The sequence below is a fragment of the Vanessa atalanta genome, chromosome 5 (genome assembly GCF_905147765.1).
Source record: "Vanessa atalanta chromosome 5, ilVanAtal1.2, whole genome shotgun sequence".
NCBI classification, from domain to species: domain Eukaryota; kingdom Metazoa; phylum Arthropoda; class Insecta; order Lepidoptera; family Nymphalidae; genus Vanessa; species Vanessa atalanta.
Genome location: NC_061875.1, coordinates 10,061,244 through 10,077,207, shown reverse-complemented (window position 1 = coordinate 10,077,207; position 15,964 = coordinate 10,061,244). Strand labels below are relative to the sequence as shown.

The window sequence follows — 15,964 nt, the reverse complement described above, 5'->3', positions numbered from 1 at the left end:
AGATTTTTTTCAAAAGAAATGTAGACAGTCGTTCACCTAGTTTTCGACTTCAAATTTACAATACATCCTTCCTGGGGTACGGTATTCGTTTCTATAATAAGATTCCAAAGCTTGGCCTCTTAAAAAAATTACCGCTCATATAAAAAAAGAAAAACATTGACAAATAAGGTTTTACTCAATACAGGATTATATTAAAGGTAAAAAAGCGTGGACTTACTTTATATATTGATTTCTAGGCAGAATATATCAAAATTATTTGATCTTTATTGACATACTTGGTGATTAAAATGGTGTAAAAGAGTCACTACTGAGTTTCTTGCTTTTTCTTTTCTTAGGTAGAATCTACTTTCCGAACCGGTGGTAGCTTTACATTTGATTCAAATTCTTGAATAAAATAGTATAATAAATAACATATAAATTTTTAACATATGATTTTTAGTAATTAATTGCAATAATATTTCCCTTAATAAGATAATACTATTATTTTAAAAGATAATGTTTTAGGACTTAAATAACCATAATGATCCATTACCAACTGTGTTATTAAGAACCAAATAAAACAAGCGTGAAAACCCGCCACCTAGAGTTAAAATACATGTGTCTATGTCCACTGTAAATTGAATCAAAAATATTTCCCTCCACTCAGGCGATTAGTAGAGCGGTTTACACAGTTGAGGCAGAACTTGGGACCAGGATTAGCACGTGCTAGAAGACAGCTATCCGAAAGTATAGTAAAGTAAGTACAATTAACTTATATCATGTTACTGTTATTGAATCTAAACTTATTACAATGTTTTCTTTTTTTTTTTAGCACGCCATTGCCCCCGGTACCAGCATTGGATAAAAGATCGCATAGTATTCAACAGAATGACAGCTATTATGAGGATGGACATCTATATAACAAACCGATTGTAAGTATAATACTAAGCGACCCGCCACAATAGACAGGGAAATTTGTTAAAAATGTGTTATTGTAATGTCAAAAAGTATTTATAAATACAACAAGTATTTTTCAACGACAATACTTACACGAACTCGCTCACGTCACTACTCATCTAAGTGTAAGTCTGTGTCTGTGCACAAGGGACATAACATCTTAGTTGCCAAGGTCGGTGGCGCATTAGCGATGTAAGGAACGGTTAATATTTCTTACAGCGCCAATGTCTTTGGGCGATGGTAAGCATTTAACATCAAGTGGCCCATTAGGCTGTCTGCCTACTTAAAACTTAAAAAAGATCATATCAAATATACAACGTGAAATATAAATTCATATTTAACGATCTTTACAATAAATTTATGAATTTGAACTTCACTTACAATACAATAGAATTAAATAATAAGTGTAGTTTTTAATCTGTTAAACTATATTTTTTTATTTCCAGTATTCGCTTGAAGATTCAATCGATCAGCAGAGTGGTATAATGTCAAACAGTCTTCCGGTGTCTGACAACAGAGACAATAGGGATTGTAACGACGATAATTCCATGGTCAAGTCGGCACCTCCTTTGCCGTCTAGACCTAAATCGGGAGACCCAAGAAGCCCAACTAGACCACCCTTAGAAAAATATAGGTAAGTTAAAGAATATTAGAACATATATAATATGTATAAATAAATATTTTTTAGGCTTATTTTCTGATTTCAAATACTCAACTTATTGGTAAAAGCTTATTAGTCGCCTATGGCGTCACCGAATTATTTTCATAGCCCACATAAATTACAATTCTATACATATTATTTCAGAGATGTCGTAGACGAAGAGGTAGAAACTCGTCGTCACAGCCGCACGTCGTGGAGTGAGCCCGGGGACGCTCCGCCCTTGCCTCCGAGGGTATCTGGTAAGTATTTTCTTTCAAACATGTATGCCAAATTTTTTTATGGATATAAAACGCTGCCTAGCTTCCACTGTTTCACTACTCGTAGCTACGGCGGCAGTCGTTATGATAATCGAACAAGTCGTTCACTTGAATCCCCGGGTGACGATAAAATCCTCTAACTTTCTGATCTTAAATTTAATGGCGGTACAATATGACGCTTGAAGAACTTTCTACTTTATATATAAACTGCTTAAATAAAAGGTCCTTTTCGAAAGAACTTCAAAGGCGAGAAAGACTTTAATTATCTCGCGCGTTTTTAAAATGGGAGAATAACCCTTTCAAGATATATCTTCTTTTCGCTGGTACTCAAATGTGACCACAAAAATGACAGGACGTTATGTCCTCGTAATGGCTTTATAGCGTATTGCAAGGTATCTTTAAGATGATAGAGTAGCAAAGGCGGAGATGAACATGATATAGAGAGTACATTAGTGGGTGTATTTATGTGTATTCACATTCCAGAGAATGCTTATTTCCTCATGCAAAATTCAATTCAATTGAAGTGGTTTGAAGTTCGAAATCAAAATCAGAAATTAAATGATTCGACAGAAAAATTTGGCTCTCTCTTTAGAACCAGCTTCGTTTGTATTTTATACTAAATTTGTATATAAAGTATCTCGATAGCACCTTTCTTATAGATGATATTCGGCTTTATTACATTTTATAAATAGCATAAGTGTAACATAAATGAAATATATTACGATCTGCCGAACAATATAAAGCATGTGACTCGTCAGGCGACAAGCGCTCGTGGGGCGAAGCGCCCGCGGTGCCGCGGCGCGCGCGCTGCTCCGAGGAGCGCGACTCCGGCGTCAGCGTCGACGCGCACCTCTACACCAACGCGCCCGAGCGACACGAGCGCCACGAGCGACACGATCACGGTAATGAGCAGTACAGGCCGCTGGCGATGTCAGCCAACTACACAGGGCATGTACATAAGGCTGTGCACAAACACAGGTGTACTCTCAAAATCCGATGGGACGGCTGATCCGACGCGACTGGAGAGAGTTCAGACGCAAGACCGACGGGTTTACGTGCTTTCCGAGGCTCGGGAGTATTCACACTTCTAACCTCCAGACTTTTTATCGGCCTGACCTGGTGTGTCAACCCAAAATAAGGATCTGTGACCTTTTATCAAGCCACTAGATCAAAAAGACATCGACATCAAAGCCACTAGAGTGTATTCCAACCACAAGAGGACAAAAGCCAAATAAACAATATTTGACATCGAATTGACGCGATATCATTCGTCGGTCGGAGAGCTTAAGTAATCTATGACATTCATTATTTGCGGTAAAATGGTGTTTTTAACGTCAACGAAACTGTTGTCTGAATTTTGGAAGTGAAATTAAAGCGGATATAAGTAGTTCACGATAATCTTTTTGTTAATTATAAATAAAGATATATTATTCGAGAACTGTAGTAGTAATAGTGAAAAATATAGCTGAGCTATTACCAAATCGCGTGGCATAAGAAAATATAAAATGTGTTTATCTTGTTTTCGTCTTCGATTGGAATAGACTATATCTAGAAACGTGACAGTGGAAGTTCGATCCCTGGGACTTGGCTAATCCTAGTTACTCATACAGTCGAATTTCGCAAGGTGTTCTTATCCGTGCTGGGATAGAATAGCACTCCTCTATCACACAGTAAAAAACGACTTGAAATGCGCTCAAGTGATAGGAAGCAGCCTTATTTACAAGTGACCAATGCATTACAATCAAAGCGAACATTATATAACCTCCCAGTTTAAAAAAGGGCAGATGATATAAACTTACGCCTTTTTACTTCAAGTTCATTGACTAACTGTAATTAGTATTCAGCGAGTTCATATTAACATTTTAAATAAACTGTTTATATTTTAATAAAAGCACTTAAATATGATATAGCTTGGCTTATTATAATATAGATAAACATACATCATTTTATACGTAAAATTAACATTAAATAATTTTCTTCAGATATCGACATTGTTGAATCGCTTCGTTATGAAGAAATAATCTCAATGATGTCTGAACCTTTACACGTCGATGAGGGCGAGACTCCGCCCCCTATTCCACCGAAGGGTCTTGGACATCTCAGCAGCTTCGACTCGGGTCACCACGAAAACGGCGAGTCGCATTGCTAACAATTACCACCGACGCGTTATTTCAGAGACGATTGGATTAAGGGCACACTGACACAATACTTTGTATTGGACTTTTGAGTTTGATTTGCGACTTTTTTTAATATCATAATGCCATCTTGTCTAAATATATAATAAAAGAGCAAGACGAAATTATCCAATCACCTTTATACGAATCTAATTACACGTATGAATACATGAACTACGTACAGCATGTTATCAAAATATACTATCGGAATTTAGAGAAAAAAATAAACAAAAATAAAAATATTTGACCCAAAAAATACCGTATGTCAGATGAAAAGGCATTTTATACACATATGTAAGGTTCTATATACTGCGAGAAACGTATAAGCCAATTTCAGATATATTTTTTTAAGTACTAATTTGTGTCATTCCTTATCCAGAATGATCTGAAGTAATGGATATTCAGTAACAGATAATATTTTAAATGACGTGATTAATTCAATGTATGATCGTTGTATATTTGACAGCAATATGTACTTTGAATAAGTTGAAAAGTAGGTATATTTAATAATAATAAATAATTATTATTCTTATAGTGACAAATCAAGTAGATTCATATCTGACAAATATATTCAATAAAAAGTTTTTTGATTTGAATGTGTTATAAAGTAATTTAACTAAGCATAAGAAATCGATACTGCGTATTTTAACGAAAATAAACTATCTTCGTTACTATATGTTCATAGACGCCAGTTTTAACTATGACCAAAATATTATATTATTGAAAAACAATACCTAAAAATCTACTTGTGTATATTCTGTTTCTAGATACTTTTTTTTTAAATATTAATTGTATAGCGAATTGCTAAAGGGTTGTTTCAGTGTGCCATATATCGAAAATATTTTTATTTACAAAGCAACACTTGTGTATTTTATTTTTAGTTTCAATTTTTTAAACGAATAATTTATTATTATTAAGTACACGAAAGTACGAAAATAGGATCTATATTTTTATAGCCTTAGATATTTTATGTTAGAAGTGCATGTGTAATCTTACAAACATAATATTTTTACATTAAAAAAAGAAATACTTAGATGTATAAAGACGCGCTTAAAATTTGGTAAATTATAATGCATTTTATTGCTAAAAAAAGATGATAAATCAAAATGCATGATGAAAAAATTGGTACAATAAATTAGCGCCTGTTTAATGCTTATAGCAATATTAGATTCTGAATAAATGCTGCTAATATTTAGCGTCTCAATACTTTCAGTTTTAAAGACGTGTAAAGAGTCTGAAGCTTTTTTCATATTGATGTGCATATCATTTTTAGGGAGTAGTTTATCATTAGCTTAATGTTATCGAATGGACGTTGAAATAGTTATTCAATCATTTCGTTTTTCATCGGGGCCATATGACAGGTGATAAATAATTTATTCTTGTAGTAAGCAGGTCGCGTTATCTCGTAATAGCTAAAGGAACGAGCTTGTCAAGCTTTTCATTGTTCACGTTTACGTGTGAATTTGGTGTTTTTAATTACATTTCTATTGTTGTAGAAGCTATTGTTGAGCTTCATAATAATTTCAATTTTTTTAACCAAATATATTGATATTTTAGTTTAATAGTATTTAAATAAGTACATGTTAACGGTGATAATTATGTGTCAAATTAAATGGGATATTTATTTATTTTCTTAAAAACTCATTAGTATTTTTTTTTTGTCATTTTATTTCGTGCCTCTGCGTCGGTTATCTTAAGTTTTTTTTATTATCAATTAATTTTAATATATCCAAAGTATGCATGAAATCGTCCTTATTATTAAGATTTTTAATAGTATTAAATTTTTGTAATTCATTTATAAAATAATTTGAAAATTTTGAATTCAATATTTTATCAATTTAAGTAAAAATTTATTAAGTATATTTTTTTATCGACACAAGCTTTTTTGGCAAGTGATTTTTTCGACGAATTTCCTATTTCATTGCTCAAAACATCAATTTTTAATAAACTCGATATGTTAAATTAAACTTATTAGCATCATTTTATGTGAATTTTAATTTATATTATTGAATTTAGAAATGAATATATTAATGAGAATTATTATGTATTAATTTTATCAATTTCAATTAAAAAAAAAAACAATCTTGTATCATTTACATGTTTATAAATTTCATAATAGTTCTGTTCGCTATGTCCAATGGAACAATGAAACATTTTTTTTATAAATAATGCAATTTACTCTTTTAATATTGTAATACTTGTTACTAAAATAATTGAATACTATAGTAATTTATATAAATATTAAACGTTTCTTTTTTTCACGGCTGAATCATTATTCTGTTGGATAAATGATATGTTTCTTGTTTATTAATAATAACTTTTTACTACTTGATATTTTTAAGAAAAATGTTTGTAATAGAATTGTCTTTTATACGGATTACACTAAATTCAGAACTGGTTTAAACTGGATGCATTATATGTCCAATAACTCCTTATTACTATTAACAGTGGAATTTAAGAGATTTTTTATTAATTTATTATCTTTGATACAGATTTTAAAGGTTTTATTCCTAATTGTAGTACTATGAACATTCTATATTTTATTTGGCTTTAATTCTATGATCTCTTAGATTAACAAAAATTTCATAAATCTTTTTTAAAATAATACGATTTTGAATTGAATTTTTATATAACTATTAAAATTACATAAGGATTTTTTCGTATAAACTACATGATAATTATTGATCAATTACTCCGGAAACTGTCTTTCATACAAGTCTTTCCAATAAACAAGTGATATTTTAAAATTATATACATGATCTTTTTTAAATATAGCTCTTAAGTCGTTGACATTAAAGTCACATTTCCAACGAACAATATATATAGCGTTATAACTATTATACTAATGTGTTTAATCGTATTTATCTTCTATAGTTGTCATTAGGACTTGTTTATATTTGTATTTTAATCGTATAGTTACATATTTGTTATTTAAGTCACTATTTTAAATAATTCAACACACTTATATTTCTCAAGAGTTAAACTTAGAATTTCGTTTCAGTTTCAAAGACAATATTTTGGTTCAGCGAATAAACTGTCGAAATATTGATGTGTTTAAAACTCGAAATATAAATAAATATAATATAGTCCTAGGAAAATGAACTAGGTGTGTGAAGAACGAAGGGCCGTTCTTCAGTGAGTCATTCTTGTTTAATTCATGTCTGATTACTAATAAATATAAATAAAAACTGATAAACTATGAGACAGATCATAAAAATTATAAATATCTAACAAAATCAATCTTTCCTAATAAAAAAATTTTTTTTCTTTACGCATACAAGTAACAGAAATTCATTAGACACGTGCAGTCTTCTAACGAATTATGATTTAAGTATATGAAAACTCAATGTCCTCGTTTGAACCATCGTTCATCAGTTAAAACACACGTACTTTATTAACGGTACCATCTCGCGTTTAAATAAAAAGTAATATAATATTATAGTTGATTCCAAAATAGTGACTGAAATAACAAACGAATTGAGTTACCTAAGTATCTATGATTTTGACTGATATTATTCTATAATTAATTAGTGAATTTATTGTCATTATATCTTCGTTTGTTACATAAATATTTCTCAGTAGTCGTAGTCGTAAATAATAAAGTTTCGTACGATTTCTGTAATTTGTAATCTTACCAAAAACGTCGGCTATTTTTATATCGTATTATCTCAAACGGATTTGTATCATCGTTTATTTCGTCATTTTATTGAGGTAATTGCAATCACTTTGTACTTTGCTATTATTAAAAGTTTAAAAAATATTGTCAGTGGACAAAATTTTTAAAGAAATAAAATTAATGTTGCCATTATTTAAATTGGATTTATTTCTTCATGAATTAGAATATAGTTTTTGATATCAGAATGTAAGTAATGTAATTATTATTACAAAAGAGTAGTAGTAGATAAATGGGACATAAAATATTTATATCAGAAAAATATTATTCGGACAGGAATTTTTAAACTCTTTTAAAATATATAAAACGAGACGTCGCTAATTAACAATACTACCTATATTCATATGACTTTTATTTATGTTGTATTTATGCAATCTACGGTACTATTTTGGAAACTTTAATTTGTCCACTGGCAATACTTAAATGAATGAAGATCGCCAAAAATCGTCAAGTACAAATGATAATGTTTAATGTTATGAAGAATTTGCTGAATATAAAACGTAACCGTATGCAGTTTAAATCGAAATGTTTATGCAAATGGGCGAAATAAATATTTAGATGGAAATTTGTTGTTTTTTTATTTATATCCTTCGACCTAGAATTTATGTGTACTTTGTTCCGCCTAATTAACATTTAATGGTTGACTCTAGTTAATAGAAATACATTCGTACTTTACTTTAATATATTTTTATTAAAAAAAGACCTTAATTCCAATATTGTTCTTTTTTTCATCGCTGTTTTCAAAATAATTATACAAAGACTGAAATATCTAATATCAAAGACAAATCATCTTATTGAAATATTTTGTTTTCGGCATTCAGGTGCAATTAATGAATTTAAGAATTTTAAAGCAGTTATTTTTTTTAACATCATACAATAAAGTCCTTTTAGAAATGTATAACATTAAAACAAATCATTCAAATGTATTATTTAATTTTTAATCCATTAATTTGAGCATATTATTTGACTAAATTCTAATAAACCAACCATGGTGAGCTAAGAAAAGGAAAGTGTTTTTAAACTCCACCTACTTGCGCACGCGCATTGCCGACGGCGCGTTGTCATGGCGAGGCGATTATTGTATTTATCGACTGCATTTCGAAATAATAACTGCTCTTACACTGTAATTGAGCGCAGCCAGCGTATTGGACACACCTATTGGTCTAAAATCTCTCTCATCTCGAGATCTATCCGAAGATATATGTATGATTTTAAGTTATACATTTTTTTAGTGTGTTAAAAATATTATACAGCTAATATTTTTTTATAGAATGAGTTTATTACTCTTATCACAAAAAGTATGTATTTAAAAAAATAACAATGCTAATGGATTTTATACATTTTTAGTTCATCGAAATTATTCAAGTCTGAATGTAATGAGCTTAAGTCAAGCACTTTTGTAGTGTCTCGTTTGTTTAGCTGATATTTTATGTTTGGATTTTCATTTATAACCCTGGCACTAAAAATAGTCTTAGGACCATCACCTCATGTGTATCATTGAACTTATAAGAAGTTTCCAAAGACTCCGCCTACCCGCTGTTCTTAATGGACACGAAGAATGTTTGACAAAATTTGACACCTTAATGAGAGAGGAACGTCTTGGATTCATTATACGTTACAATATATGCGATATGACTGTAATTACAAAATTATTGACAATATTACGACCATTTTTCATTGAGTAGATTATAAATTCGACAGAAAAGTTATACATCACCTCTTCTTAAAACTTCCTACCATAACTTGTACTTATATTTTACATTTAAATTATTTAATATGTAAGCTTTATTTATATTAAGACGAGTTATCAATAGACATCTTTAACGCCTTTTGGTTCGTTATCTAGTGACATATTTCCAGAGCTCCTTAATATACTTTTATCGGGTATATAGTTACAAACTGTAGTCAAAAATAGACTTTAATAAATAAATCAGCCGATTGAATTGTAAAATAAACATTAATCTATATTATTAATATTTATTTTACATAATCTACGAAATTAAATTAATAAATATATTTCAAAGTAACTTTAATACATACTTTCTTTTATTTTTCACCTTATTATTTTTATTTTGTACATAGGACAATTTTATCTTCAAATAAAAGCTTAGTAATAAATGCTAACTAAAACTTAACGTACGATTTACCTATAAATGTTGAATGGTTAAAAGTTAGTTGTCTTATTCTTTCTAATGTCACATTGGTGAACATATGTATAAAGAGGAAATTTAAGGTTCAACTAAGAACCCCCTAAATAATGTATATAACTAAAGCCATCAGCTTTTTCAAAAAAAACAACATTTAGTATCGACTTGACGTATTGAAGTATATTTGTAATGTTGTTTCACTATTATTGTCCAAACCCGTTTATTTTCCTAATTCTTAAAAAAAATAAATAGTTTTAACTTATTATTATATAAGGCATTTGAGACGCTTAAACATTACTAATTATAATCTAAAAACTTAACTATTAAACATAGTCAAAATGGGTACATATCTGTGAAAATTATCAAAGAATACCAGAAGTGATTTTTTTTTTTTGAAAATTTGTTATTCGAACTAATAATGAAGTTTATAAAATATTTTTAAATTATCTTTTATGGCTATCAGTTAGGCTATTCACTTCTGTTATTTAGAAAAATATTTGTGACATTCTTTGATTTGACAGACTAAGGCCTTTCAATTATTGTAGTTCACAAATACGATTCTTTAAATTTCAAATTAATTTATTTTAATCGAACATAATGGCTGCAGCTTTACCAATGGAGTCCAATCCAGAGACAATGAATAAGTATCTACAGAAATTGGGAGTACCTAAAGAATGGCAGATGGTAGATGTTATTGGACTGGAAGGAGATGCTTTAAACTGGGTACCTAGACCCGTTCTGGCTGTTATTCTCCTATTTCCACTATCCGATAACTATGAGCGACATCGAGCGCAGCAGGAGAACGAACTTTTAAGCAAGGATCAGCAACCGCCAAAAGATGTTTTCCATTTAAAACAGGTGCTCAGTAACATTTGCGGTACAATTGCATTAGTACATGGCGTCGCAAACAATATTCATCAAATTAATCTAGAAGATGGTCTTCTGAAAAACTATTTAAATGATTCGAAGGGATTAGACGCGGCCGCTAAAGGCGCGCTCTTAGAGAACTCTGCTAATATTTTGGAAGCATATAAGGATGTTATTGATACGGGAGCAAGTACTGAAGACAATGAAACTGTAAATAATCATTTCATAACATTTATCCATAAGAACGGTTGTCTATATGAGTTAGATGGACGTAAAACTTTGCCTATAAATCACGGGCCAACGACTGCAGATAATTTTCTAGAAGATGCTGCAAAAATCTGTCGTCAATTCATTGAACGCGAACCAGATCACATCGGATTTAATGTTGTCGCTCTTGTCCCTGCTCAATAATTATTGTTCAAACGCATACATGTTTGATTCAATGTTCTTTTCTTTTATTAAAATAAAAAATAGTTTAATTTGAAAAATCTTTAATTAATTTACGATTAATGAAAAACAAACAATATGTTAAAAGACCTATGTCTTTAAAAATAAAAAAAAATAATTGAGCAAAACATAAAGGGCTTTTTTCTTAATCTAATGAAATTCAAAAGACAATTTAAATATTACCGTCTTCCGTCTTTTCGCATATTCTCACAATTTACAAATCGAATTCGATGAAGCACTGCGTCGACGTCTCAATTTAAAATCTGCACACTCGTAACACGGCTCCTGCATTCCTCCTTAAAATTCTCTATCTTCGGAAACTAATTAAAAATTCGCCTCGCCTCCGTAGCCCTGTGTTCAATTCAACGATATAACTTCATTTATAAACGAGCAATCTTGTCCAAGATAAGGGCTGGCGAGAAAACAACGAAGAGCGCAACTTGCCACACGCGTATGCGACGCGACCGGACAAAAAGTAAATTCAGACAAACAACCTCAAAGTTTTAAATGGAACGCGAGTGAATTCACCGCGTTAACTATGGCGATACTGGGAAGGACGCGACATCGGTAAGTCACGTCACCTAATAAATGACGCCGGCCCTGAAATAAATATATAATATTGTATTTGTGTAAATAAACAAAATAATGCGACGGGAACCCGAAATGCTTTAAATATTCAAATGAAGCGAGCCGAGGTGAAATACGAAGGTGCGCTCGCTCGAGTTGAGCCCAATTAAATCGGTGCCACTGAGGTAGAAATTAAAAACAAAAGGATGACGGGGTCCAGCGCGCATTTTTCTCATGAGTATTATTAGCGCGATGTCAACCCACAAAAAATGGACTTAGAGACTTGTCGTGCCCGTGATCATTATCGATAACATCCCGCATTTTGTATTGTTTTGATAAGTGTGATGCTGTTTCATTTGGACGTTTTGTTGACGTTTTACATTCACTACACAGATGATCGATACGAGGGTAAATAAGTTAGAATGCATTTTAAATTAAATTGCTTTTTAACGCGGGCATTTTTTCAATTCATTATATAGTCATGTAATGCACTGTCAATCACAACCAACGATTGGTTACAAAACCTCGAACACTCAAACAGCATTGGCCACGGTCATTACTCACAGCGGGGCCTGGTGAGAACAGATTTAATATTTGCCTATAAATCAATTACGAACGTGTGGCGAGTCCGCTTAACGCTCTATTAATGGGTCTTTCTTTAAAGTTATGATAAATTATCTACAAAGATTCACACTGTGTTAATACAATACGTACTTACATTCACCGTATGTACAAATAGTTCGTAAACGATATTCCTGTTAAAGCGTTTGCTTCCTATACGGTTCCAAGGGCTTTTGATTTAGCTAAATCTAACGTTAATACCGTACGTTCTTTAACAACTGAGAAAGTCTAAGGTTATTAAATGTTTATGTTAATTTGTAAAAGCATTGCCTGTCATAGTTTGGTAACTGTTAATTATGAGTCACCCTATATATATATATATACAATAGATACCTAACTGTTCGTTCAAGTACAGAAACAACGCGTTGACCAAAAGGTATGACGCAATGAACTTCATTAAATAATATTTTATCTAAGATGACGTTTTTTAAAAGTGGTTATACTGTTATTTATATGTTTAGAATACGCCAATCTTAGCCGAAGATTAGACCTAATATTGACTTTTAATTTTATTTGTGTTCAAAATGTGTCTCATGCTCCGTGACTATTATTGTGCTATTAATTTTGAAGAAAGCGTCATGTATCGGATTCAAGTCTGCCACGTAAGTATTTACCAAACAATATAAGAGAAACATAATAAGCTTTTAGCCTCCTAAAATGGAGTCCAGCTATGGCTGTTACAGATAAAGTTCGAAGGAAATTTTATTACAAGTGTAATATAAGTATAAAAATTTAATACATTCAGTTTATTTATATGCATACATACATACATATATGTATGAATGCACACACACACAATTTAGTGTTGTATATATATATGTACATACACTAAATTAAAAATAATATTTTCCGTTCCATTACCATACTATTCATTCATTAACACCCAACACGACCTCTCTCCAACCGCTCGATATATTCAAATAAAATACATTTATTTTAGACAATGAGGATCTAAGTGCTTATTGGAAGATTGCCTCTTACCACTGACAACAAAATATTTGTTATATGAAAGTTAGTCTACATTGCTCGTTATGTATGCTATTTTATTTTAGAATGTGGGAGTTGCAGTAATGGATGTTATCAAATGAATATACTTTCAGACTTTACATCGTGTGTTCGCTGGTCGGTTGTGAGGATCACGACGGGGGTCCCGCGGCGGCCTACCGACGCTCATCACTATTCAATAAGTTCCATTTATTGAAATTACATAATTTGTGTGTGAATAATGACGATTGTGATGGATCTTCGTGGGCGATGCGAGCGACTTAAACCCGATTAACTTTTGACCGGCGGACGATATTAATAATCTGTCTATTCAACACTGTATTGCTTGCACTCACGTTACATATTTTCCACTTGTATCTAAGAAATACTCAATACTTATAAATAATAAAACTCGAGTATTATTTTTATAAGTATTTATAAAATTTTATAATTTATTTAAACATCAGTAGTTCGAATCTCAAATACTACGTATATAAGATAAATTATAGTGCACTCACTTGTGCGCACACACAGTGGAACTCTTATAGTCCGATAGTACGACACACCGACCGGACAGATCAGGCGCAGAACAAACGTCTTTACGAGGCACGGGATTGTAGGCACTGTCAATTCCCTTCGAACTGCTACTGAGAATTTATTGAGAGCAAAAACCTAATAACTTTAATTACTTCGGTAAACGGGCCTACCAATGTAAAGGCACGGATTGATGGCTATTGTCGTCCCACGTCACTCCTAAATAAAGCTCTCTCTTGCTTCTTATAAATACGAGTATTATTTCGAAATCAAGTATTTTTTTCACTTATAATATTGTATCTGCAAACCTGATACGTAACAAATTCCAAATAAGTAATATTTTCGAAATCAAATTTGAATATAAAATAAGTAGAACTTGTTAGATCCGATTGAGGCATTTAAAAATGTATCACTGAGTTGAGTCATTTGAATAGTGATTTTGTATATAAAATTTTATTAGGGCGACTCTGTATCTTGAAATTACTAGTAAGCGTGTGGGAAACAGTATTTACTCCGTGTAACTAATTAAAAAGAGAGCGGATCCAATTAGAATGTACTTATTTAATGAGATGGAAATGGACTTACGTTGAAACGCAGTCGTAGCACAAGCTTTGTTGATTCATATCTTTGCATGGGTACTTCGTATTTTTCTTGAAACCTTAACTAAAACTCTCGTTAGTTGACGCTTGACTTTTAATCATTAGTCTTTGTTTTGAATATCAAGTCTAAATTATTAAAACGTGTACATTTTCTCAGGTATGAGACGATTTGCGTTTATTTATATTTAATTTATTTAATTTATTGCCATTTAATAACTAGATAATACGCTAATTTTTTTTTTTACTTGATATATGGTTTCGCGGCTTCCTAACATTAAGCCAAAATACCCACTTCGCACAAACCAAAAATTGTTAATGCTTAATGTACAATTAGTGGTATTTTATATTACACTGATATTTTTAAAGAAAAATAAAAAAATCTTATTTTTGAATATGATTTTATTCCAACACAAGACAAGAAAAGTTAAATTTTGAATACATAAGTTGTGTTTAGCGATATCAGTGTTACTATTTGCTTATTTTTATTTAAATTGTAATAGCATGTAATTCATTTTGAAACTCTTGTACGTACCTACGGCTTGCATAGAATGCCTGTTTGTGTATGTACTAACATTATATCAGCAATTCTATCGCTAAGCATCAATACTTTGTATTGTCGTGTTCCGGCTTGAAGGGTGAATGAGCGAGTGTAATTACAGGTACAAGGACAACGTCTTAGATCCCAAGTCTGGCGGCGCATTTACTGTGTAAGGAATGAATTACACTTTTGACAGAGCGTGGCTAATACTATCAATGTGCATGAACGGAGGTTCACAGGAACACACCGATTGTTTTCCAGATATCATTAAAAAATAAATCATATTAAAACGCATACATAAAAAAAAAAACAAAGAAAACGAACTTACATTATTTTTACTCTACAACCGGTTGATGTAGCGACTTAAAAAATCCAGCGATAAAAATCCTTTTCTAAAACATTCGATATTGCCTATCAATAACGGCGACCTATCAGATATTCTGTTAAAAGTATTGATTAATATACCCCGAGAAAGGTTCGATGGCAATAAATTCGTCATATTTAAGATTTATTACAATTGTAAGATGAAACTAACATTTGCGAACAGTTGATGTACATTACCTGGTTATGAATAATACATAATCCATGTTTCGGTAACCGCCTGTATCGATGTTAGGCGGTTTGTTCACTATGGGTGAGCGGAACATTTATATGTAGATACGCATTACACGTTAACAGAACTAAACAGTACTATAACTACTATAATATATATGGACGATAGTTTATTTTAGTTCTGTTTATATTTATCACAATATTTTATTCGTTTTAGATGACATTATAACAAACACACTCACGTACCCAGAACTAAAACGAAAATACAAGTATGAAATATTGCACATTAAAATCGTAGCGAAAAATTATCAATAAACTATGTTATTGATAATTTTTCGATATGATTTTAAGTCACAATTATTGAAAAAAATAATATATCTTCATATGTCGGCTCGTAATAAACGAAA

General features: G+C 31.2%; 2 protein-coding genes across 2 annotated transcripts in view; both read left to right on the top strand.

Moving 5' to 3' along the window:
- The window catches only part of LOC125063879 (dedicator of cytokinesis protein 3), a 51,090-nt gene extending 45,409 nt beyond the window's left edge, over window positions 1-5,681 (top strand). Inside the window, exons 30-35 of the mRNA XM_047670554.1 lie at window positions 647-736; window positions 812-911; window positions 1,383-1,570; window positions 1,742-1,836; window positions 2,613-2,756; window positions 3,837-5,681. Of these exons, the coding sequence (XP_047526510.1) occupies window positions 647-736; window positions 812-911; window positions 1,383-1,570; window positions 1,742-1,836; window positions 2,613-2,756; window positions 3,837-4,003 (784 nt within the window). The 3' untranslated portion in view covers window positions 4,004-5,681. The remainder of the gene's footprint in view (window positions 1-646; window positions 737-811; window positions 912-1,382; window positions 1,571-1,741; window positions 1,837-2,612; window positions 2,757-3,836) is intronic.
- A 4,726-nt stretch (window positions 5,682-10,407) lies between these two features.
- Window positions 10,408-11,126, top strand: LOC125063910 (ubiquitin carboxyl-terminal hydrolase-like). The gene has a single exon (XM_047670605.1). The coding sequence runs from the start codon at window positions 10,446-10,448 to the stop codon at window positions 11,124-11,126; it is 681 nt and encodes a 226-aa protein (XP_047526561.1). The 5' UTR covers window positions 10,408-10,445.
- Window positions 11,127-15,964: the final 4,838 nt, after the last annotated feature.

Coding starts and splice junctions, on each gene's coding strand:
- LOC125063910 (XM_047670605.1), top strand. CDS start 10,446: ATGGCTGCAGCTTTACCAATGGAGTCCAATCCAGAGACAATGAATAAG.